At 42.8% G+C, this 27049-nt stretch overlaps 1 protein-coding gene and 1 pseudogene across 1 annotated transcript in view; both read left to right on the top strand.

The window, feature by feature from the left end:
* The window catches only part of Dtd1 (D-aminoacyl-tRNA deacylase 1), a 177885-nt gene that overhangs the window by 143001 nt on the left and 7835 nt on the right, over positions 1-27049 (top strand). Inside the window, exon 5 of the mRNA XM_036183111.1 lies at positions 12676-12848. Coding sequence (XP_036039004.1) covers positions 12676-12828 — 153 coding nt within the window. The 3' untranslated portion in view covers positions 12829-12848. The remainder of the gene's footprint in view (positions 1-12675; positions 12849-27049) is intronic.
* Positions 22779-25732, top strand: LOC118581975 (annotated as a pseudogene).

Raw genomic sequence — 27049 nt, 5'->3', positions numbered from 1 at the left:
GTTTACATGTATATTTGCTTAGACGTGCATCTGCTTAGGACTTTGAAGTACATTGCCAGATTGTTTTTTCTAGTTTTACAGTCCTCATCACCAACATGAAAGATCTTTTCCTTAAACCCTCACAAAGGCTCAAGGGTGTATTTGTTTAACTCTTGTCAGTTTGATGAATCATAAATTATAGCTCATTTACATTTGCATCATTAGTTGCTAGTGAAATTGAACTTTTTTGTGTGGAGGGAGCTAATAAGCATGTGAATTTCTTCACATTTTAAAAATTACTTTTGGAACTGGATTTTTAGATTCAGAGAAGCTTGTGTTTTTGTTTGAATTATATATTTTCTCACTTGAGAATTAGTTTTTAAATTTGCATAATTCATTGTGCTGGTTATATTACTTAGCATAATTTTCCTTAGAGGCTGGAATTCTTTTGTGAGTAATTGGTTCTTTTGCTTTTTAAGTGTAGAGGTGGACATAATAGTTTCTGAATGCTTGTATGTTTAGGAACAGTCTCAGTTGACACAGAGAGTTTGGGCCATCATCTTTGATGTTTAGACCCTGGAGACATTGTCGTGGTGCTTGGTTGTTGTTTGTTCCATCCTTCTTTCCATTTGGTCGCTTGTCTGTCCCCACACAGTCATTCTGTCATCTGCTCAGCAGTAGTTGGTCAGGGGTCTGCAGTGGAAGGGGAGAGGGGGAGGGCTGCCCTCATCACACCTCCTTTCAGTTTTGAGTAGACTCGAGCAGTAGGAGGGCCTTCCATGATGTCCTTTGCTTTTTCTGCATCCGCCCAAATCCCTGTCCCTGCAACTCCCACTCTGCAGATAGCTGGACTCCTGTGTTGAATTTCCATGTTCTGCTCTTTTTATTTTATTTAGTGTCTTTTCCATGACTATCAGAAGAACTTTATGAACTGTATTTCTCAGTCACTGATGTTCTTTTCTGTATTGCTGGATTTAATGGCTATATCGCTTTATGTGTTTTCTGCCTTAAATCAATTTGTAAAAGTGTTTACTAATTATGCACATAATTAAAATAATACCATATCTGAAGGTGTATATTGAAAAATAATCTATGCTGGTTCTTCCCTGTCCCTTTCCCAAGCAGCAATCTTTAGCATATTTCAAGGTATTTCTTTCAGAACTTTCTTCTCCATTCTACACTAATGGGTCTTCACTAATTTGATGGTTTCCGGCTATTACAGAGGAAGACTAGGCTCTCCTGTCTTCTGTGCTAACCTCTTGTTACTTCTCACTGGCGCAGTCAGCAGCGTCTGTCTGCATTGTGGAGGCTCAGGGACGGAAAGCCACGACAAAGCGAGGTTGGACCCTGTGGGTTTTGTTGTCATTGTTGAGCTTTTGGAGTCTGCAGACATGTTTGCTGTCTTTCTTCTCTTCCTATAGTCTTGTTGAAGGCATTTCACTTACCCTCTCTGAGCCCCTGGCCTTCTCTCTGATGCTCCCTCCCATAGGAGCCTGCATTCTGTATCTCTCTCCAGCTCCATTGTGCACAAGATAGGCTTTTGGCTGTTGAGGGTTCACCTTGTTTGCCCTTGGCCTCAACTTCTTCCTCGGGTCATGGCCACTGCTTTTCTGGATCCTTTGTCTTCCCCTTTCTGTTTATACTTATCCTGTGCAACAATTCTTCATTGTTCCAGATCTGCTCTCTTGGCATTTATACAACGTATAGACCAAGTGGGAGAGAGACCCCCCCTTTTCCTTAAGATTGTTGTAATTAAAGAAACATTTTGAATCATTTAGAGAACATTATTTGCTTAAAATGCTCATGAAGTGTTTTCTGTTACCAATTACACATTGGAAAACCAAGCTGAAATTGTTCAAGTGTCTCTTTAAACTTTACCGGTGTTCATGATTTTAAACCAGGCATGTGCCAAGTATACCATAGATGACTCAAGTCAAAAGTACACAGTGACTATAAATGCTTATTATTATATAGTTGCTTATATTATTGTGTGGTCAATTGTCTATGTCCTGAAAAACAATAGGTCCATCAGAAGATGGAACAGTGGATGGAGGTGGTCTCTGCCTGCTCTCATCCATAAATGGAAAGGAAGTGGCTACTTTTGTCTCATAACTCTGCTCACTCTGGATGAATTGTATAATCATCCCTTACTGAGAGAAAACCCCAAGCAAGCCACAGGTGTAGGGAGAAGGCGGCTTTGACACTAGGAGGGTAGCAAATGCCATCAACACCTTGTTTCCAATAGGGTGGGGAGTCCATACACAGTAATAAAGTCCTTACCACTAGTGTGTATAGTTTGCCATTTATGTGGATAACCAATTTGCGGAGAATGTTGCATGTATAGTAAAGCTGCCACAGGATTATACTCCAAATCACTCAGTAATCCCTTTGGTTTGTAACGCTTCCAGTGCCTGTAAGAGAAAGGCAGTAACTCAAAATAGGCACATGGTTCTCCAATGTTGAGACACATGAAGAAGCATCAGATTTCAGTTGATAGATGGCCAGCTGACAGACAGGTTATGCCTAATGAGTGATCACATCAACATGGGTTTATTACAAAGCACTTAACAATACCTGTGGTTAGGTTCCCCAGAGTGAAAGTACTTAGGGACAGGTAGTTTTTATTTAGGAAATTGCCCCAGGAAGTGTATGAAGAATAGAAAGGGAGCCAGGAAGGAGAGCCTGAGAAGGTACACACCAGGGGATCCAGTAGGTTACACCTCACAGTTGGTCCTTCTAAGAGTGTTAGTGGCCTGACCCTCTGTGGCTAGCCAGAAGAACCTTCATCAAAAGGGACTGGAGATAAGCACCCAAAACTCTGAAGGGAAGTTGTTCAGAGGAGCTGCAGGGGGCCTCTGGGCTGGGGACATGGGGAGCCTGACATTGAAAGGTAGCTTTCAGAGAAGCTGCAGGGGGCCTCTGGGCTGGGGTATGGAGACTCCGGCAGCTGCAAGGAGTTCACTTAGGACCTCAGGGCTGACTGAACTTTCCACATCCCGCTGCAGCCTAAAACAAGTGGCCACTGAGATGGGAAGACTGGAGCAGATCCAGCATAGCCTGTGAAGCCAAGGCCAGGGGACAGAGCTAAGTAAGAACAAGAGGAAGGCACCACACCCTCCTAGCTTTGCATGCTGAAACAACAGGGAAGTAGAAAATAAAATTAGCTTGCATGATTTCAGATGGGGGCAGATGCTGTTTTACTTGATTTTTTTAATTCCCACAGAAACCTCAAGCTGAGTTAATAATGTATGAAAATTAGGTACCATGTGTGCTCTTTACTTTGTAATGTTTTTATTAAGCAGCTAGTTGATTTAAAAATAACAGAACACGACAGTTGACAAAATGGCAGACTCTGGTGTATATGGAAACATCCTCTTAAATGTTCTGTCAGGTTTTCCATTACATAAGAATATTTTTAAAGATGTCTTCCAAATTATCACATAAGATAAAATTATATCAAGCTGCAGTTTGATAAAAATAAATTGTTTAACTATAAATTGCAGTTGTGTTTTAAAAAAATGGCTTAGTCAATTACAGGTTGCATGTGGGAATATGTTTCTGCAGACCTTGTCAATGCTTGGTAGATAGAGATGTACATCTTTTCAATGTTTTGCTGATCATTCCCAACTAGAACCTCGCTCCCAACCTTTTGTCACCTGGTCATTGAGTAGAAGGATAAGACAGGAGGAAGGAGAGGCTTTGGACCCACAGACTTTCCAACAGTTCAAGAGATACCTCAGTTCTGAAAGAGAAAATGAATGTGTGTGAAGTTGACCTGTAGCCACTGGGCTAGCCAGTGAACGTTCCTTCCCCAGAGTTTGAGTGCAGATTTCTTTTTATGTTTTATTCTTTGAGAATTTCACACACTTATACAATGAACTATCTCATCACTATCTCCAGTTCTTCCATGTCCTCTAATGCTCCCCTCTCCAAACTTCATGTCATAGTTATTACCATGCCTTCCTCTTCCTTAATACACATAGTGCTGTTTATATGTGTGTGGTGCCATCCACGAAGCACTGGAGAGCTACATGGGGTCTTCTCTGAGAAGAACGATTCACCCTGTTCTGGCAGTTACTAATTGCCAATAGCTCTTGATTGCAGGTTCCTGTCTTTCCCTCAGTGGTCTACTCCTGAGGACACCATGCACTATCTCAGAGGACAGTGGTCCCCGGGTGCTATCCCAGTATTGTTTGGGCCTTACTGACCCATGGGGTACTAGTAGAAAGGTGATGTTCACACTCATCTGGCAGGGAGATACTGTGATCAAGAAAGGTGCCATGCAGAAGTTTCTGTGGTCTAAGAGCAAACTGAAGCAGAGTGGAGTTTAGTAATGTAGACCGCAAAGCTCATGATTTAACTCTGCTCTCCAATGGGCTGTACTTATGTGTTGCCTTGGAATAGTTAAGTATTCAATAAAACAAACAAGTAAGGATAGTATCTGCTTATCTCTAGGGTGAGAGGAGGATCATGTATAGCTGAGTTGACTTGAAAAAGTCCTGGTTTGTTTATTGGCATTCTTTATTCATAGACACTTAGGAGATGGCATTGTAGAGATAAAATCCTGAAGCTGTTGAGATGAGTTAATAGGATGATGTGTTAGGCATTCTGTCCTTTTGCCTTTAACTTGTACCTGTCTCAGAAGACCTGGTTGGGCATGTCCTTCCTCCCAGTGTCCAGTGACTGCTAGTGTTGACATCAGCTGAGTCATAGGCATGCTCCAGCAACTTAGAAGAGTAATGCTTTGTGCACATGTAGGTATGGGCACATTTGAGCTGTATGATTTGCATAGTAAGATGTTTTTGGAATCTCTGTAAGGGGTTGGTTGGAGCAGAACTTTCCCATCTACACCAGGGTCTATAAAAATCACAGAACTGACTTCATGGGGCTTAAGTTTTTCTTTGTTATTTTCTTCTTTCTCTAATTAGGTTTTGCTCATATGCAGGACAGAACAGTCTGGCAGGAAATAACTGGCATTAAAATAACTCAAAGACAGGACTGTACCTCACATTAGCCTAGCAAGAATGGGAATGGGCTTTGCTGCTCCAGGCCCTGGCAATCTCAGTAAATCCCAGCAAAGGTAAGAATTTGCTCCAAAGAGAAGATGGGTCAGATGGAGGCTTGGCCGCAGTCCTGAAACCTGGCTCCTGCCCAGCCTGCCCAGCCTGGTCTTGGCTTTGGGCAAGCTCTCTCTTCACTGACCTCATTGTGCTCAGAAACAATCTGGGAGCAATAATGTCTGCTCTTGAGTTCTCAGAATCCTAAAGGGGAACAGTTGACTGTCAGGATCTAAAGGTCGTTTGTTTCCCCAGTGTGAAGATGGATGGGGTTTAGGGAACTGAAGTAGAATTTCACCTTATGTGCATTGGGCCTTGGAGGACAGAGACTCTCTTTTTGTAAGTTGTAGATTCTAATAAGAGAAAGGATATGACCAGATTTGGGCTTTGTGAGACTTAGCACAAAAATGTGCTCTAGCTCATCTATTGCTTCAATGAGTTTTCACTGTTGATGTCCCTGGTCATGTTGAAGGTGAGTGTAAGGTATCCTTCCCATTTCATTCTGTGATCCTTCCATCAAGTGTGAAAGAGTACCTGTTTGTTCTGAAATAAGCCACAAAGAAGCCAGTTCCTGGGGATCTCTGCAGTGATGAGTGTGGAGCTTTAGTCTGGTGGGTTGTCACCAGGGAGGCAAGTGGGTTGGGGACAACACACCCAACCCTTCCTGCTGGCTTCTCTTGAACCCTTCCAACCTGTTGGTCATTTGAATGTGCCATTCCCTAGAGAGAGTGGAATCTTCAAGATTACAGGGTCTGACCGAGCGTGAAGGACTAGGACTCAAATGCCCTGGTTGTTAATGGAGACGGCCCTCATTATTAGTGCCACATAAGCACGAGCCACCTTTCATTCCTAGTTTCTGTCGCTGTGGCACTGTATGTCCTCAGCGTGAAGAGATAAAGATGCTTCGAGTCATGGTGCATGTGTGTGAAAGAGCAGCATAGTGGTAATAGTTCCCTGGTGCTTTGAGCATCCAGTGCCCTGGGCATGCCATTTATGGTAAAGCATTGGGCATCAAAGGCCTGCATAACTGGTTTTCTCTTGCCAGTGAAGTGCTGCCATCATAAAGGACAGATACCCCAACCCCGAAGGCAGGCCCCTCATCTGTACAGTGCCACTCATCTATCTGCAGCTGGCTGAATTCCCCCTTTCCTCGTCATGGTACCTGAGGATGAAGGGTTCTGTAACCACTCTGCTAAGAACCAGGAGCCTGAACCTTCCTTCCCTCCATGGCCATTGCCTGGCCTGCTCTTCCAAACAACATTGGCCTGTTCATTTTGTATTTCTGTATCTGGCATGTTGTATGTGCTACAGAGCAATGACCATGTCCCTACCATTGTTTTAAATGAATAGGGTTCCCTGGCTACCACTCAGTCTTGGTACCTTATCCTCTGTGCCACTCTCCCATCTGCTCTGTTCAAGAGCTTTGGGATGAGTCCACCGGCAGAACTTTGACATCCTCCACTCCTGGAAGATGCTCCAGTTACTGCCTGAGGGGCACTGCAGCCCCAACTCACCCCTCACTCATCCGCTTTGCTGGCTTGCTTCATCTTCACTGGGACTGGACCTCGGGTTTTCAGGCTTTCCTGGTGTGGCTCCTTTGGCTTGGCTTCTGCATGTCATTTTCCACTCAGGCTCCATTGTAGTCCTGACCATGAGCCACATGGTCTAGGCAAATGGGAAGGCTCTGGGGAACTGCATCTAGGTGGGCTTATGATGGATCCACATACATACATGTCAAGTGTTTAGAACAGAGACTGGCCTTGGCACTTAAGTGGGGTTACCGACCATTTTTCTGGTGGACAGGAAGCCCCAAAGATGCAAAGATGCAAGGATGATGACCCTGGCACCAGACTAGAGTGAGGAATACAACCTGTGTTCAGGGAATATCTGTTAAATGAAGTTAATATGTTGAGGGAGAAGGGTTATGTGGCTCCCTGGACAGAAGGTGGGTTTAATGTCTAGAGCAGTGGTTGTCAACCTATGGTTCAGATATTTACATTAGGATTCATAACAGTAGCAAAATTACAGTTATAAAGTAGCAATGAAATAATTTCATGGTTGAAGCTGACCACAACATGAGGGACTATATTAAAGGGTCTCAGCATTAGGAAAGTTGAGAACCACTGGTCCAGAGGCCTCAGGATTTCCCATGCTGCCAAACTGAAAGAAAGCCTTGCTGGTTTGCTCTTAGCTACAAGTGGCCCAAACTACACTGGTTTTTAACAGTAAGCAGCACGATTGCTGTCCCTAATGAGAGGCTTCTGTGCACCCCAGGAGCCCTTCCTCATCTCTAGCACTGTGAAGTACCAGGGTTCCCATGTGGCCAAGGTCAGGAAAGAAGGAAGGTGGTGTCACCTCGCTCCTGTGTGTGTCAGTGAGGGAAACCCTTCTTTGACACTCCTGCAGCTCCCACAAGTTACACACCACACGCCATAAGGTCAGATGCTATTCCCTTTGAAGCAGGATCAGCTTGTGCAACAGAGAGGGAAGGAGAGAGGGCCTGGGAGGTGCCTAGCTGTGGTGCTGACAGTGGCTTCTCCATGGATTGTCCACAGTGAGGATGGTGACAAATTGTTTTGGCATCTGAAGAGTTAGCAAAATCATATGGTAGCAAAGTGGGGTCCTAGTAGGTGATATTAGCATGACGTTTGTTCAGATATATGTATAAAAAATGTGCACACCCTTGGGTAGGGCTTGCCCTCTCAATGATAGCCAAGTCTCCGCCAAGCTCTTTATATTTAGTTCTGTGCTCCCTGTGTACCTGTGGGATGCTTCAAGGTGCTCCAGCTTGCAGGCTTGGCTGCAGGGCATGTAGAGCCTATGTTCACATAATCTTAGAGAATGCTCTTAGAGCTTGGGCATATTCATGACAAAGAAAGTCCTTCTTTTCGAGCCCCCGGAGGGCTCTTCGGCCCAGAGCTGCCTTTGGAAGGTTGGATTTGTCTCCAGGGTTCTAAAGTCAGTCCTTGGGACAAAGTCTCCTTCACAATGTACATCTTTTCAGTGCACCAAACAAGCGGCAAGGAGAGAAGCTGAGAGCACTCTGAATCCGCACTCATGGATGCTGTGCTCACGGCCCCAGTGCTGGTCTTCTCTTTGACACAGATGCCCTGTTAAATTGGAAGCCACACTTTCTATAGGAGCCCATGCACAGTACCATGGTTTTCTTTCTCTTTCTTCCTTTTCTCATTAGTTCCTAGGAGGGAAGTAGGGGATGGAAGAGGGAAGGAAAAATGGGAAGATCCATCTGCTTGAAAGAAGAAAAGGAAGGAAAAGAATGAGGGCGGGAAGGAGAGGGAAGAGAGAAAAGGAAAGGAAAACAGCCCATCTGCTTCTTTGTCCTGAGATATAAATTCCACCTCCTGGATGTGTTGGACCCAGTTTTCCGAGAAAAGGCTTAAATTTATTAATTTGGTTCACAGTGTTCTCACAGGGAACTTTATTTTGTGGCCTGGAGCCATGTGGGATTGGGTTATTTTAAGATAAGTAATGTAAGAGAATCAGCATTGCATGCTTGGCAGAAACATGGCTGTGCCTATTGCTTAAAGAATTATCACATGTGATTAACAAGCTTGGCTCATTGTGGTGGGGGGACAGGGTTAAGGTGAAGTTCAAATCTGTGTCTCTACATTTGTGCACTGTGGGACAATGCCTTTGTATCAGAGCCGCATTTGATGGGTGCTGCTTGGAGCTGTGATGCCCCAGAGCAGCCCCTGTCCCTGGGATCATGCCTCTCTGTTAGGACCTGTTACCAAGGGCAGCAGAGCAGGAAGCAAAAGGCACAGCGAGACTTGCATGAGATCTGACAATAAGCTGGTACCTGTAATATTCATTTTGGCACCTATACTATTCACGTTTCCTGTATGTTACCTCTAAAAAGGAGAAACAAAACTGAGAAGGGTCTCTTACCATCTAAAACAAATACCATGTTTTCAACACTTGTCTTAGATCACACCTGTGATTATCCACTTATGTGGGTATCCACTTAGGTGAATACAGGAGTATATATACACCAAAAGGCAGCTTAACATAGTGCGCTGCAGAACACTGACTCCCAAATTTTTAGGTTTTATGAACCTAAATACAGAAAATAAAAGAAATTGGGGAATCTAACATGTACTGTCAACTTATGTTTAACAAACAATAATAATAATATAATGATTCTTATAATGTATTATTATATGATTATGGTTATGATTTTGTTTTTTTGAGACACGGCTTCTATGTGTTGCCCTGGTTATCACGGAACTCACTCTGTAGACCAGGCTGGCCTTGAACTCAGAGATCTGTGCTCCTCTGCCTCCAAAGTGCTGGGACTAAAGGCATACACCACCACTGCCTGACATATCAAAATTATTTGTAATTGAACATTATTTTATGGGTATGTGTGTTTTGCCTGAATGTATCTCTGTATGCCTGGTGCCCACAGAGACTAGAAGAGTTTGTGGGGCGCCTGGTACTGGTGCTTCCATGTGGGTGCTGGGAATGGAGCAGGGTCTTCTACAAGATCAATTAGTGCTATTAACTACTGAGCCATTTCTCCAGCCCCTGAAATTATTGTAAAATTTTAGCAAAATACACATATAATTTGCCATCCTAACTCTTTTTTAGTATATATTTCCGTAGCACCAGGTATATTTACAAGCTAAGATGATTTAAAAAAAAAAAAAAAGAATAAGACAGATGGACTCATGCCTGACCTCCTGGTGTCAAAAAAGAAAGAGGTTTTCAATACCAAGAGAGAAATGAAACACATTCTTAGTGTAAAATGCCCTTCCTCGTCTGTGGCAGCACGTATAAGGAAAATATTAGTTCATGGAGCATAATGCTGCAGTGACATGCAGCAAACATTCATGTTGCCACTTCCTAAAGTTGAAAAATGCTAAGATGGTGTCACTTGGTCATTCCTGTTTAAAGGGTTTGTTACCAGGCCACGGTCAGACAATGAGCGTCTGCCAGCATGAAGTCAGCTACACACCTAGAACCCAGTGGAGTAGGCATCACTTTTCCTTGGCTGACTGTCGATGAAGGAAGCTCTGTGCTGACATACACACTGCTGTCTGTGCTCCAACTGTCCTGTGCAAATAGCTTATGGCCTGGCCCTAGTCAGAAGCCAAACTCTAGGTCTAGTTTTGTTCTTAAAAAAGTGAAAGTTGACAGTAATGGTTGAAGCCTGTGTTTCCCCTCTCTTCTCCACTGCACTGGAGCTAGTGTCTGCCTTCCCAACCATTTTCGTGAACTTACCACAGTATGTAGTGGGCAAATTCATCACAGTGTGTACTGTGAGCTCATCATGGCCTGCAGTGTGTGAGCTCATCACAGTGTGCAGTGTGTGAACTAATCACGCTGTGTAGTGCATGAACTCATTGTGACATGTAGTATAAGAGCTCATCATGGTGTGTAGTTCTGTCTCTGAAACTTTATTTTTGCACAACATGATTTTAAAGTCTCTTGTATTTTTATACTTGCAAATTTGTCTGTCCTACAGTATTACTTCTTGTGACTTTAGCATGTTATATTTATCTGTCCTATTAATGGGTATTTGCATTGTTTCTAGTGTTGTTTTTTTTTTTTCTCCCTAAGATAACACTACACATTCTTACAAGCCTTCCTGTGTACATGGGGTGGAATCTTTTAAAAAATAGTATTTTTACTAATTTTTTGAGAATTTCATGTATTTTATCATATTCATCCTCTTCCCCAAACTCTTCCAGATCTACCCCCATCTTCCTGCCCACCCAACTTTGTGTTGTTTTCTCTCTCTCCCTCAAAACCATTGTTAGGCTGAGTGGTAGTGACACATGCTTTTAATCCCAGCACTTGGGAGGCAGAGGCAGGTGGATCTCTGAGTTTGAAGCCAGCCTGATCTATAGAAGGAGTTCTAGGATGGCCAAGGCTACACAGAGAAACCCTGTCTCAAAAAACAAAACAAAACAAAACAAAACAAAACAAAACAAAACAAAAAACCAAACCTCAACCAACCAAACCAAACCAAAACTATTGATTTATTCAATTTGTCTCTGCAAATGCTTTTGGGTGTAGGGTCTGCCCTGGAGAATGGTTGACCTATTAAGGCTCATGCCCTTAAAGAAAATGAACTCAGGGTTGGGGATTTAGCTCAGTGGTAGAGTGCTTGCCTAGCAAGCACAAGGCCCTGGGGTTGGTCCTCAGCTCTGGCAAAAAAAAAAAAAAAAAAGAAAAAAGAAAAGAAAAGGAAAGAAAAAGAAAATGAAAAATGAACTCTTCCTTTCCTAGAAGCTGTCAACAGCCAGTAGCTCATCAGCAAGGGTGAGACTTCGTGTGCCCCTCCCACTCTTCCGTGCTGGGATTTTGTCTGGCTTGAGCTGACACAGGTCTTGTACATGCTGACACAACCACTTGGTTTATACGTCCACCTGCCCTGTTAAGTCTTCATTTCCTTGTAGTTGTCCACCACCTCTGGCTCTTAGAATCTTTCAGGGGTGTAATCTTGTAAGGGAAGTTACCTGGGAAGAAAGTCTCTGGATTGATGATGCAATTCAGCACAAAATCTAATTAGCATCTCAACCAGTCTGGTTATTTGCTATAACTTTTCAGGTAATGGAAATTGGGATGGATAATACTATAAGCCAATCATCAATAAATTTGGTTTCTTGGACCAGATTGAAAGCTACTGATTGTTCATCAGTATAAGGTTGAGTTCAAAGTCTGTATATAAAAGAAGCAGTGCTCTGGAAGGCTGTATGCAGTGATTGCATCTTTGGACACAGGGCAGAGGCCAGCTGGGGGAGGCTAGCTCTTCACTGAATTTCTTTCCATGTGATGGAGAAAAATGCCTGCAGACTTGGTCTGGGAAGCAGATGTAGCTGGGTGTTTCTGTCTCTCAGGGTTTGGTACAGATGCCTTTCTTGGTCCAAGAAAATCTCGTGAACCAAAACTTGGCTAGTATTCTCTGCAAGCCTTTTTTGGAGCGGCTGTACTGTTGCTCAGAGTGTGAGATGACCTAAGTTTCTTCTGACTGTCTAGTCTGTGGTTACTTTGAAACTGTTGGGGAGATATCAAGGGAAGAGATGAGTCCAGGTCACATCATAGCATGTCCCACCCTGGAAGTTGGAGGATGCTCCAGTGGCTAGTGGCCAGTCTGTGACTACCATTAGCATAGTAGGAGCACATGGCTTAGATGAGTCAGGATTGAGGCTCAAGAATGTAACCGAGGCAGTGTATTTTTTCCATAGTCTTCTCTGTTACCTTCAGCAAGCAGTGGAATGCTTTGAACACTCTTTAAAAAATAGTAAATGGGAAGGCAATGGTGAGAAAAGCTACAATGCCATCAAAGAAAATGGTAACAAGCTAAAAAAGCCTTTGTCATATAAGGAGTTCTTCTGAGCAGGTGTAAGAAGCCTAGTACATGGCTATCTTCACATCCCACATGCTGGGTAATGAGAAGTCAGAGCGGCATTAGGCAGGTAGCAGGTAGAGAATCTGTGCTGAGGATTCAGGTGCTATTTGATCAGTGTTGTTCATAGTTGGATCTGTGAGCAATTGTGATAGACCAGGCATCAGGCAGAAGCATTGCCCGTGCTTTCCATATGGGAAGTTCTCATGCATTGGCTACCTAGTTGCATCTTCACCGCTTCAAAATCTTTTCTTTTTCAATCAGCTGTCAAAGCTGGAGAAGCAGCAACAGAGAAAAGAAAAGACCAGAGCCAAGGGGCCTTCCGAGTCAAGCAAAGAACGAAATGTACCCCGAAAAGAGGACCGCAGCGCCAGTAGCGGGGCAGAGGGCGATGTGTCTTCAGAGCGGGAGCCATAGATGCAGAAGCAGGAACTCAGGTAGGAGGTTTCCACCTGCACAGCTTTGTTCCTCACATTGTAGGGGAACAGAAATGAATTAAGGTGAGATGGCTGCTAAGGTAGCATCCATCTTGAACATTCATTCCTGACTTCTCGAGTGTGCTATTTCCAGCATGGTGAAGGTCACTGCTGTAAGATTGTGTTGTAGTCATCAAAATGTGTACAGCAGGCTACAAGCAGGCTGAGGGATGCACCCAGTGGATGGTGTGTGTCCCTCCTGCAGAGTTTGTGCCAGCCATATTACCTGGGCCTGACTGGCATCTGTGTGCTGTCCTGCTGTCGGGCCCTGCTCCTGTCTTACTCTACCACCCTGTCCACCATTGCTCCCCCTCCTCTCGGATAGTCCAGTGGTCAGTGTCCTCTGAAGTAGTCTTCTCTCACCATTGCCTGGTTTGCATTTTACCAGCATTCCTTTCACATTGTATGACACTGCCATTTGTTTGTTTATTTTAGCAAGAGAGTGTCTTGCTATGTAGTTTTGATTGGCTTCAAACTCAACTCTGCAGCTTGGGCTGCTTTCATCCTCACACCATTACTTCTGCCTCTGTTCCCCAAGCACTGAGGCTCCAGGGATGCATCATCATGCATTCACTATTTCCATGCAGATTGTGTTGACTTCACTGCAGCATTAAGTTCATCTTCCACAGGCCCCAGTGGCCTCTGTCTCAGTTTCCTCATCAGATATACTATCCAAGTCCTTTATTGAATGGACACTGGACCAAATACTGGAATACAGATGTAAAGGATCCATGGCCTGTCTTTACAAAGTTCATACATTCAAGAAGAAAATAGAACCAGTTATGTCACAGCAAAGTGCAGTATGGCATGGACAGAGCAGAGTGTGGGGTAGAGAGGACTCTAGAAGTTGACATTGTAGGATACATGGAACTGGGGAGGTGAAGGATAAGAGCAGGGAATAGCCACCAAGACAAGAGGGAGAAGTATGTGTTAGCTTTTGATCACTATAACTAATGAAAACATCTACTTTTGGAAAGGCTTGTTTTGGCTCACAGTTTTGGAAATTTCAGGCAATGATTTATTGACCCTGTTGATTTTTGAGCATTTGGCAAGGCCATATATCATGGTAGGCACATATGGTGATGCAAGCTGTTCACCTCATGGCCAGGAAGTACAAAGAAGAGAGAGGGGAGGAAGAGAAGGCTGGGATTCCATGGTCTTCTTTAGAAGTACACCTGGAATAACCTGAAGGCCCCATGTCTGAAAAATTCCATTGCCTCCCAGTAGTACCGTGGTGCAGACAGACCAAGCCTTTGGAGGACACTCCAGATCCAAAATACAGCAAGGTGCCAGCATTATTTTGTTGGAGGAGTGGAAATGACAAAATAGAGAACTTTGTAAAAGAGGAAGTGAAGATTAGCTGAAGGGTTGGGTACCTGTGGGGAGAGCATAGAGCTTCTTGAAGTTATAACTCCCAGGAATGTGGACTTCTTCCTAGGGTAATGACAAACCTCTGAGAAGTTTTAGGTACGCAAGTGACGTAGTCAGGCATAACATAAAACCATCTTCTGGCTCTGTGGAGTGATACTGGAAGTAGATAGGCCAGTTTGGAAGATCTACAGAAATCCAAAGAAATAGTGGGATTAGAGGGGAGAGGTGGGGCTGGAAGAAGTGAAGATCAGCTTGGTCATCAATGTGAGTGTTGGGGGGCTTCTAGAATGATGTAGGGACAGGGTGAACTCACAGAAATTGGAGGGAAGATGAACAGTAACTGTTTTGGTGACAGTCTTGTGTCTGTGGTTCTGGGGCTGAGAAGAGGTCTTAGGCATGCACTTTGGAGCCTTCAGCTTATACAGCAATTAATCTATGTCTGAAGACAAGGTCAGTCTGAAGATACTGAACTGCAAGAGGGGCAGCTGCTGGCAAGGCCTTCTCTTCCCTTCTAAAACAGTGTCTATGAGATATCTATTGCTTTGAGGATGTTCATGTACAGATATTATGATGCATCAGTAATAGTTGGGTGCAGTAGTACCCACTCCCAACAGATGAGTGACGTGGAGTCTGAGAAAGATCACATCACATTGGGCCTCTTGATCACAGCCACCAATTCACCAGTTTCTCATTTTAATGCTCAGGCCTAAAGCCATAGATTTTTACTCATGAACTGAAAAACATGATGTGATATTTGATTTCTAATTAATGTTAAGTATTCATGAATATGTGATAACATCTTATGTGACTCACATATTACATAAAATGTCCATTCCTATTCCTTCTAAAACTTGATGTTTTTTCTGCCAGTAGTGAGTTTCATCATACAAATATTGCTGATGTTACTGAATAATAATCTGTTTAAAGGTGGGAATTGTGGCACATGCAGACAGGGCACAGAGGGCAGGGATGAAGAGGGATGATGGAGAGGAGGCCTATGCCTGGCTGAGGGCAGAAAGCATTCAGGGTATTGTGTAGCCAGTGGAAAGAGCAGAGGGCCAGCAAGATGGAGAGGAAGCCAGAGTCCAATCTCATGTTCAAATAGACAGGGCAGCAAGAAGACATGATTAGGCTTACGACACTCAACAAGAGGGAGACCATGCCTGGTACTGGAAATCTAGCCAACTACTCAGTGCTAGTGAGGTCATGGTTATGGAGAAGAGTCTACAACTTCTAATTTACCCAACCAGCATAGTCTGTAACAACAATCTATAAACATTTGTCCTTGTACCCACAGATAAGAGTAGTCTTCACCTCTCACCAAAGAAACTTCTCTTTTCAACAGCTAGAGACCATCACAGAAAATCACAACTAATCAAAATGCAGAGTTGTGGAGCCCAGTCCCAATGGTGGCATCTATAGCACACTCCCACACCTAAGGCTCAGGGAACACCGTAAAAGAGTGGGTGGAAAGAGTATAAGAGTCAGAGGATCAGGGAGTTTGCTGTGAGATGGTGTCTCCTAGTAACATTAGAAGCTCCACCTATAAAGTCACACTAACATGATTGCCCAAACATGAGCCAAACAAGGATGATACCAATGGACATACTAAAGTGGACAGCAGGTGGGGGGTGGGGGAGCCCACAAGGCACAACCCTACACAGAGAACTATAGGCAACCAAGAAAAGCTGGGAGTGGGATAGATGGTCTTTCTCAGGGAAGATCACACTAATTGGTTTATCCAGTGCCAAATGGTCAGCCCTGGCTGGGCGGTGGTGGCGCATGCCTTTAATCCCAGCACTCGGGAGGCAGAGCCAGGAGGATCTCTGTGAGTTCGAGGCCGGCCTGGGCTACCAAATGAATTCCAGGAAAAGGTGCAAAGCTACACAGAGAAACCCTGTCTCGAAAAACCAAAACCAAACCAAACCAAAACAAACAAACAAAAAAAACAAATGGTCATCTCTGAAAGCACACATACAAGTAGCATCATATGACCGAACAGGTTATATTTAGGAATAAGTATATATTTGCATACATATATGCATGCAATAACAATTAGTGAAAAAATAGACCATGAATCTGAAGGGGAAAGAAGAGGGGTATATGGGAGGCTCTGGAGGGAGGAAAGGGAAGGGAGAAATGTAATTGTATTATAATCTCAAATAAACAAACAAGACAGAAAGCATGGGTAGGCCTCAGGTCTGTCATGCTCATTAGAAACAGGCCCTAACACAACACTGGGGTTCATCCAGGACTTCCTCTCATGCTGCTGGTGGCTTTTGAAGTCTTTATATGATTTCTACCTCTATGGTGTTTCTTCCCTTAAAACAGTCAGGCCCACTTCCCACAGCCATTGCAGAACAAGGGCAGAATGCATGCAGCAGTCTGTGCAGGAAGGAGGCACTGGCCTAAACCCTAGTGTCTGCACATAGTCCTTTTAGGTTCCCACAGAGGGAAGCATGGAAAGATGGGCTCCTCTGCACTCGCTGACAAAGGACAGAAGGACTCTGTCTGTCGGCTCAGTGCTGGGAAGCACTTAACTTGGTTCAGAAGTGGATACCAGCCTGGCCTCCAGTCGTGGATCCTAGGACTGTGCGCCCACATTCTCTTGACACTTGACTTTTGTTAGACTGTAAACTGTAGCCTTTTCTGGAGAATTAGGACTTCAGCTACAAGTTTAATACAAATGAAATGTTTAAACTACCATGACAAAAATGATGGGAGAGGGCTAAAAACATGAGCACTCATCTCAACGAACCAAATCCAGATTATCAACCTAAATACACATGCTGTGCACACAAACACGTATACACATGCTGTACACACAAGTGTCTAGGCACACGCCTGTGCACACAAACACGTATACACATGCTGTACACACAAGTGTCTAGGCACATGCCTGTGCACACAAACATGTGTACACATGTTGTGCACACAAGTGTCTCGACACATGCCTGTGCACACAAGCATGTGCACATGCTGTACACACAAGTGTCTAGACACATGCCTGTGCACACAAACATGTACACATGCCTGTCCACACATTAGAATATGTTTTGTGCTTTCAAACATCTTGAGCAATTATAATGCCAGCTAGCTGATGACTCTGCATTATATTGTTGACCTATCAGCAAATTTTACAAATGCAATGTCTTGAGTTTTGCTTTAACTATATTGTTAAACTTGGTTTTACTTATTGAGGTATAAAGAATTTGGTTGCTTTTTAAATCATCACAAAACAGAACAATTTGACAGATTCTATTTGCTTTGAATTTGGCCTCAAAATAATTCTAAAAAATGATTTTTGGAGAACTTTATATGTGAGCAGTGTGTCCATCAGTTCTACCCTCCTTCCTATCTCCAACCCCAGTGTCTCTTTCTTTCTCAAACTCGCAGCCTCCACTTTAATTATTATTGTTATGTGCATATTCATACATAAGTCATTGAGTCCATTTAGTGTTGTGTGCATGTACACATCCAGGGTTGACCATTTGGGATTGGGTAACCTGTGTCGTCCCTGGAGGAAACTAATTCTCCCTCTTTTAGCAGCCATTGGCCACCTGTAGCTCTTCACCTAAGGGTGAGAACATGTGGAATTTCCCTTGCCCACATTGGTATGTCAACTAATATTGTCATACCATTCTTGTTTAGGCAAACATATTGTTGATATTTCATGGTGAAATTTGTCATGTATAGGGGATGCCATCTAGCTGCAAGTGTCTTAGGTCTCTGGTTCTTACAATCTTTCCTCTTGCATTATTTTCCCTGAGTCTTGGGTATAGGGGTTGCTTTAGAGATCTATCAGTTGAGGTTAGATCCCCCACAGTGACTTATTCTCTGGATTTTGAGCAGTTGTGGATCTCTGTAGTAGTCTCCATCTGTTGCAAAAAGAAGCTTCCTTGATGACTGGTAAGAGCTACACTTACCTGTGGATGTAAGAGTAAATATTTAAATACAGTTAGAAATTAGATTGGTTTAGGAAAGTGGCAGTAGTAGATTTTTCTCTAGGGTGTAGGATCTCTCCAGCCAGGGGTAGTTGGCTAGGTTTACAGAACCAGGGATACATTCCCTCTTTAAGTCGAACTAGATAGCTCCTGGTTACCCCCAAGATTGCACCCCCATGGATACATTGCCAGTTCAGTCATTGTGCTTCATAGACTTTACAGCAAGGTAGGACTACTAATTGCTTCTTCCCTTGGTGGTGTGTGTGTGTGTGTGTGTGTGTGTGTGTGTGTGTGTGTGTGTGTGTATCACCTTCCAACGCTATGAGAACTAATCCTCAGGAGGAGGTTTCCAGATCAGTTCCAGCTTTATTCCTCCAGGGTTAGGTCTGCTGTGTATGGTGTCTTCAGCAATAGGGTCTCACCATCAAACTCTGGAAGATAACCAAGGGCCATGGCAGTCACCTGTATTGTTTGGGGGAGACCCTCACATTCCAGTTGTAATCCAGATGAGAGACAGCTGCAACAGAGCCTGGCAGGGAGAGTCCCTCTAAGCCTGTGTGCTGAAGGCCAGGAACCAGTGAGGGGCTGGGGTTTACCCTCCTCTGAGAATTTAGCCACCTTTCTGGATTTGAAGACACTGAAGGGCTCAACTAGAGGACAGATGCTACTACAATTTCACGTTTAGGTTTTGTGTTGTCACTTTGAAGAAATTTGTCGTCTCAATAGGCCACAAAATCACCCTCAGACATGTTAGACACTGGTGAGAATGGCAGGAAGAGTGGCAGGCGGTGACCTTGTGTTTGTTTAGTTACATGGAACAGCTGGTCCCCACGGGAGCTGCAGCTTTCTTTCGCTTTTCTTAAAAAGGAGAAAGAGCCCTGGGGAGCCTAGGGGGTGGGGGGAGTGGCTTTGAATTTTCAGGGCTTGAGAGGGAAAAGGGAAAGGCAAAGAAAAGATAATGAGAAACTCATACCATTGGCTGTATTTTTCTTTGAAAATGATTAAATACCCTTCGTGGTTGGGAGGATATTCCCAGGCGGGGGCATTTCTCTGTCACATTGCAAATGTTCCTTCCTATTTCATCAAACAGACCTAAAAATGCTAAAATTAACATTTGTTCTGTCCGCGGTCTCATTTCTTCTGGTTCCTCACCTAGCTCCTCAGGACCAGAGGATTTGCCGTGAGGCTGTGACTCACTTATTTCCCTCTTAGCAGGCTGGTGTTAGGGCAGCCTGGGCTGGAGGACAGTCTTTGCTCCTGTGTCCTTCATTTGAGTGTTTACTTGGCTGCTGTTTTAGGGCGTGAGAAGAGCTCCTGACCAGCACCCCACATTTCGCCTTCAATGTCAACACACTCAAAAACAAACAAAGGAAATGTTTTGGAAGCTGCCATCTGTTTACTTTGCCAGCTTGGCCTTTTTCAGAATAGTGAGATTCAGCAGCCATCTTGGTGGGGCGTTCTTCCTAATGAGCAGAGTAGTTGAGTAGTTCATGCATGTAGGTGTGTGAGTGTGTGTGTGTGTGTGTGTGTGTGTGTGTGTGTGCGCGCGCGCGCGCGTGTGTGTGTGTGTGTGTGTGTGTGTGTGTGTAAAATTAATTAAGGTTAAGAAAAGTTGGTTGCTTTCATTTCTCTGATTATGACATTTCCTTTCATGATGTAAACACAGGTTTTCAAACTATTTCCTTCTGTCTGAAGAATTGCTTTCCATATTTTTTTGAAGCACTTATTTGAGGAAATCTTTAGTTTTCTTTTTGTTTTTGAAAGATAATTTTGTTGGTCTAGAATTCTAACTGATACTTTTTGTATTTTCAATATTTAAATGTTTCATTTCTCTCTTTTTAAATTTCTTTTCAAATGTACTTTCAGTTTTAAAGGACATATAGTGGTTGTACATGTTTATGGTATGTAGTGTGACCTTTCAATATATGTATACATGTATATATAGATCAGATATACTAGCATATCTGCCCCAAAGACACATATTGTCTTGTTGTTGTTTAGAACATTCAAAGTCTTCTTCACTAGCTACCAGGAAGCATCCTGTTATTTGTTGTCTGTTATATTTATCCCACTGTAGGTGTGGTAGTCGACTGGAGTCATCCTGCTGTAGGTGTGGTAGAACAGTATTAGTTACTCTAATCCAACATATTCTTAGCCAGCTGCACCCCTGTGCCCATTTACCACCTGCTAGTTTAGGGGAAGGGGAGGGAAAGGGGCTCTGGTAGAATTGTCCTTCAGGCAAGAGATTTATTAATGTTGCAGGTAAAGTCTGAAGTAGGAAGCCTCGGTTCTTGTGGCACAGTGCCATATCTGCTCATCAGGGTTTCTGAGGGAGGGGGTGGTCCTGCACTGTGAGGAAACAGGCTTAGTTAATATGTAACCCATGTTACCTGATCACAGTCAGGCTGTCTCTGGATTCCTAGGCAGCATGAAAATTAGCTCTTGTGGCCTGTCAGCTCTTTGCTGCAGATGTGAGAGGGGTGGGGCCGGTCTGTGAGGCTCTTCATACTAGCATCTGGGGACTGGTTCTAACACTATCCCTTTGCATTTTCTCCCCAACACTCTTCTCAGAGTCTAGTCTCATTCAATCTATTCTCTACCTCTCTGAGATCAACTTTGTCTTCTCCATAGAAATAAGAACATGCAACATTTGTCCTTTTATATATGACTCAGCTCTCTTATATAATGTCTGTTGCTTCCATCCATGTTTTTGTAAATGAAATAGTTTCATTCTTTTTTGAATGGGTGTCAAATATCGTATTGTGTATATAAAATACATTTTAAAAATCCATTTATCTATTGATGGTCATCTAGGTTGATTTCATTTCCTGGCTATTGTGAATAGTGTGTTAATAAACATATGAATGTACCTTTGGGCTACTAATCACAATTCTTGCAGATCTGTTCCTGGTAGTGGGATTGCTAGATCATATGGTGATTTTATTTCTAGTTGTTTGAGAAACTTTTATACTGTTTCCTATAATGGCTGTTCTAACTTACATTCCCATCAAAAATATGTCAGATTTCCTATTTCTCTACCTCCTTACCAACATTCATTATTTTTCTTTTATAACAGTCATTATAACTGGGATAGAATGACATATCATTGTGGTTCTTATCTACATTTCTCTGATGATTGGCGATGATGAGTTTTTCATATGCTTATTGGCTATTTGGATGTGTTGGTTTTGGGAAATGTCTGTTCAGGTAACTTGCCCATTTAAAAATCACATTTTTTTTTGGTTTGTTTGAATTTCTTATATAGCCTAAAAATCATTTCTTGTCTTAGAGTTTACAAATATTTTCCCATTTTCTAGGTTGCTCTTCACGCTGTTGAATGTTTTGCTTTCCACAGAGCTTTTAGTTTGACGTGATCTCATTCATCGGTTTGTTGTTGTTACCTATGCTTTTGCAATCACACCCAAGTGTTTATGCCATGATGCCCTGAAGTCTTCTTCTCATAATTCTATAGTTTCAAGACTTAAATTTAAGTCTTGGATTCACATTGAGTTGATTTTTGTATATGGCAAGAGATGGGGGTTTAGTTCTTCTATGTGTGGACAGTCTACCATTTATCAAAGACTTTCCTTTCTTCAATATATGCCCTGTCAAAGAAAGAAGTGTCTATAAGTGCATGTTTTTAACTCTTGGTGCTCTGTCTGTTTTGTTGGTTTATTTAATGTGCATGTGTACCATGTTGTCACTCTATAGTATATTTTGAGGTCAGATATTATAACTCCTTCAGCTTTGTTCTTTTTCCTTAGAATTGCTTTGGTTATTTGATTCCATACAGTTTTGGGAAGTGTGATTTTTGTATATTTATAAAGGATGATTTTCAAGTTCTATAGTTTTTAAAAATTTCAAGCACTTTAAAAGTTCCAAGTCTCTTTAAAATATCCAGTTTCTTAACTGTGGGCTCCCATCAAATAATAATAATAATAATAATAATAATAATAATAATAATAATACCATTTTAAGTACATTAAATACTTTTTACTCCAAAATGGAAAAAACAGGTCATACAAACAATTACATTTAAACAAAACCAAATTCCAACAGTGTAACAAGCCCAGTGTCTGATATCTGGAACTCACTCATGATATTCTGGCCTCTAAAAGACTTTGGGCACTCCTCTTCACTAGCTCTGCCATCCAATGCATACACAATTGGTCTGATGTTTAACAGGCTCCATTCCATATCTGCTGTTGTCATCCATCCCATGGTGGTCATCTCATGGTCCTAGCATCTCAGTTATGCTGGGGTCTCCACTGTAACTGAAGCTTTACCTATGTTGTAATTCTTGGGCCTTGGGTGTCAAGGTTCCCTAGACCTTAACAGCAGCTATTGATATAGTTCCTAGGCATAGAATGTCTGAAACTCTTGGTTCTCAAGGCCTGGCTGATCTTTGAGACTCATCCAATGACTATGACCTGCAGTTCCTCTTTGGAACTTTGAAGCTTTTGAGCCTTCTCCAGCCTCAGCTCTTTGGACTCTTTTACATCCTCTATAGTTCCAGTTTCTCTGGTTACCATCTTCACTGCTTTCTAGAGCCTTCGAGCTACATGTCTTTGCCCTCATGGCTGCCACTACTGGACAGTAGCTAACCATTCATTTTGCTGTTTCCACCAGTTCTGTTGCTACAGTTCTGATGTGACAGCCATTGCTTTTGCTGTCTCTCCTGCAGCTGTTTCCACTATAGCTCTCCTGCTGCCTCCTCCCACTGCTGCTATTCTTGGTGTCCCTCTCATTCTGCTCTTACTACCATTGTTGCTGTGACTTTCATGGTACTAGCTGAGTCTGTTCGGCTAAGGACTATCAAAAGTAGGCAAGAAAGGACCACTCAAGGGCAGTGAGTGTTAGATGATGCCTAGACACAGAACGAGTAAACTGTCAAGGAATACAGACCACCGAGTGCTTGTTACTTGGACCAACTTGAGGAATCTGATTTATTGGTTCAGTTGGCATCAGAAAATGAAAAGTAATATGGCACACAGGAAAATATGCAAAACGAAATGTTTCCCTGAGGAGCTATTACTCTGCTTACAATAGATTGGACTATTAGTTTTCAAAAAGATGTTTTTATGCTGGCAACATGGAATCACCAAAACAAACACAGAGAAGGAGAAAGATACCTGATCAGAGGAGGTCCTGGAAACCTCCATCTCCTGGAAGAAGCCCAGGACCAGCAGTAACCCAGCTCCACTTGGGATGAGCCTACTACAAAGGGAGAAAAGATGAACTGGAGCCTCTCCTCACTTGCACTGGGGGAGTAGACCTCCCTAACAGCTCAGGATGATGCAGAACATATTATAGAGAAAATGAGCCTAGCATACCAGAGAATGAACAGAGAGGCCCTAAGGAAGATGGTCAGTGGTGAGGCCACCAAAAAAAAAAAAAAAATCAGCATCTCCAAGATGTTTTATCTAAGAACTTTTTAGAAAATACAATTTGAGGAAGAGGATGTTTTCTAGATCTGTTTGGAAAGCACGAACTGCTTCTTGACATGTCACCCAAGCTTATGCAACTTTAGCAGCAATTACCAACTCAAAAGTCACAAATTGGAAGATATATCCTCCTGAGACTAATTTTTAATTTTCAGAAAGGATATTGAAGAAATGATAAGTGAATTTGTCTGAGTACCTCAAATTTTGTTGTACATTTTATTTAGCAAGACGTGGGACATGGAGTTCTATGCACAGAGGTGCTCACTTTACTACTGGGAAGAGCAGCGGGTGATAGTCTTGAGTAGCCATTAGCTTTCTCAAAGAAGGCAGCCTCAAATGAACACAAGCGTCACCAGAAGGAATCAATGCTAGTTTTGAATTCCTTCAAAATGTTCTACACAAGTCTGAAATTGACAAAGGAGGTCAGCAAATGATTGAAGTTATATTTTCTATATGGAAAGATGGATTTTGGACCACTTGTTATTCTAGGAATTGACTCAGTTCACCCACGTGCTCACTTTGGAAGGTGACTATAATCCAGAAGATACTCTTAATGTTTTCATGATGTTCCAATCTTATAGAGAATGAAGAGAAGTGTAAGCTATTAAGATGGAAAATTTGTTTTCTTTTATTATCAAAATACTTTATTTTAGGAGATCACTCCAAAAAGACCCTTCACATTAGAGCGACACACCAACAATACCATTGACCTTTTTTTTTTTTTTTTTGGTGGTCTTTCTGTTTTGTTTTGTTTCTCTCTCTTTCTCTCTCTCTCTCTCTCTCTTTAATAAACTAAAAGAATTTTATGCTTAAAGTAGAAGACAAGAAATATTTCCCAATCAGACCTTAAGATTATGTGTATGTATGTGTGTGTACACATACAATCAGCCTAGCATGCCAGAGGATGAGCAGAAAGGCCCTAAAGAAAATGATCAGTGATGAAGCCACCAACAAAGTCAACATCTCCAATGGCAGTTTTATTATCCAATATGTAATTTGTATATTATATAATGTACAATACATATGTGATATACTTATATATAATACATTTTAATTATCAATATATATTTCTGATTGGGGAAGAGGAAGGGAGGAAGGGATGGAGCTGCCTGTAGTTCAGGAAGTGTTTGGCTTTTCTGTTCTTAGTGAGGATGCTCTTTGCTAAGAAGGAAAATTCTTAATGAAGACTGTGATTCAAACAAAGACCAAGATGCTGGCAGCAGTGAAAAGGAAGATGAGGATGAAGGACAGAAAGTGACTGTTCATGACAAGACTGAAATTCATCTAGTCTCATTTTGTCATATGACTCACTAATCAACAAAGGGAGTTCCCTAAACATCCAAACAGGAACTCTGCAATATGATGCTTGATTGTTGCACCAACCGAGGGATTAGGAAAGTCTTCTCAGGTTCATTAACTGGGTGATTTTGCATGCTGATAAAGGAATACATGGAATCATTTGAAAGAATATTTGGAGAACAAGATGATACTGCACACCACTTAGAAACAGGTAAAGTGAGAAATGTTGCTGAGGTGTTTGCTCACTTTTTACATGTTTGCTTCCATGGCGTGTTCTGGAATATATGAAGGTGATGAAGCTATTATGTCACCTTGTAGAATTTTTGTCAAAATATTTTCCAGGAACTGTGTAATCAATGCAAAATTAAAATATGAGATCCTATAGCCATTCCTTGAAGGATTATTATCTCAAAACAATCCATGGAACACTTGCTTTGCCATCAACTTTTATATTTCTATAGGCCTTAGAGCCTGGTTCCCAATTTTCCTAATGCTGTGACACTTTAATACAGTTTCTCATGTTCTGGTGACCCCCAACAATAAAATTATTTTGTTGCTACTTCATAACTGAAATTTTGCTACTGTTATGAATCATAATGTAAATATCTGATATGCAGGATATCTGATATGTGACCCCCAAAGGGGTTGCAACCCAAAGGTTGAGAACTGCTGCCTTAGCAGTTTAATGGAGGGATTGTGTGAGCGTCTCAGAAATACACCAAAAGTCATCATAGCACAGAAACCAGATGCTGATCATAAGAAGCTCTCCCTGCCCTCTTGTCTTTAGTGTTGTCCTCTTGGGAATGTGATTCCTCTGACTTCAATTCTGACAGCAGCAAGAGCTCTGGGTGGGCTGGGAGTGCCAGTCACACTTGTGGACTCTAGACTTTCCCATGGTTTATGCTAGGCTTGAGCTTGTGCTGGACAAGTGTCCAATGTTTATTGGCCCTTTCCTTGTGTACAGGGGCTTCGGCTGTCCACACTTAGCTTTGTGGTCTGTGGTTCTCTCACTTGGACATTTCTCAAATGGTCTCCCCTAGGGTGTTAGCTGAGGGGGCAGGGGTCCCCCAGGTACATTGGGAGTTATGAGAAGCACTCACACAGCACTGAGATCTGTACAGGCAAAGGACTTGGCTTAGTTCCTTCAGGACCTCCTGAATATTAGTCACGGTGCTGGAATGATGCAGCTGTGGGCATCAGGCACACTGTCGAAACGTCAGTGTTCTTGGTGATAGGTGACTCCAGGGCTTGATCCCACCCACTGGCCTCAGGCTCATGGCTCTCAAAGTCCAGTTCTCAGTTGATGAGTCCTGATTCTGTCTGCTGATGATGGAGTCATGGGCCTCACAGCTTGAGCCAAGCCTTGAGAGAGAAGCCCCTGCTCTTCAGCTTCTCGGTGTCAGGCCTTCCTGCTGTCCACATTTATCCCCAGAACTGTCTTTTGCTCCAGGGCCGGAGCTGGTTAACTTCAGACTCCCTGACTTGTGGATTGCTCACTGTTCTCAGGCCCCAGAGTGGGTCAGCTTTGAACAAGTCCCCTCTCAAGACGGTGGGCAACCCTTCTTGTTCCCCGAGTCATGCAGACTGACAAAATAGAACTCTGATTTATTCCTGACCTATGAGTGGGAGGAATTTTGGTCTCATCAAAACCCCCACTGCATTTAAGGCTGCTGAGGATGGAAGGCTTGTTTCGAGGGTAGGGCTGCCTCTCTCTTTCCGCCTTGGACCCCTAGCCTAGCTTTGAGATGAGGGCTGTGCGTCTTCTCACCCCACCGTGCAGCTGTGCACCAAGAGCAGCAATCAACTTTGGCTCTTTGGGAGAGACTGCCCAACTCTCTCACTGCCTTTGTGAGTTTCCAAACCTCTTCACTTTTCTCTCTTCACAATAGACAATTCTTTCTTAAATGGAGATTTTTATCTTAAGGGATTATAAGGGAAGGTAGATTCTAATCTGCCATCTTACCAGAAGTAAGGTATTGATTGGATCATAGCCCTTGGCTTTTTGAAACAGGGTCTTACTATGTAGGTCCAGCTGGTCTTGAACTCTCTAAATCACTCAGGCTGGACTTGAATTCATGATTCTCTGACTGTCTTCAAAGGGCTG

This window comes from Onychomys torridus, chromosome 4 (assembly GCF_903995425.1).
Source record: "Onychomys torridus chromosome 4, mOncTor1.1, whole genome shotgun sequence".
NCBI classification, from domain to species: Eukaryota; Metazoa; Chordata; class Mammalia; order Rodentia; family Cricetidae; genus Onychomys; species Onychomys torridus.
The sequence above is the reverse complement of the archived record's forward strand: the minus strand, read 5'-3'. Positions and strand labels throughout refer to the sequence as shown.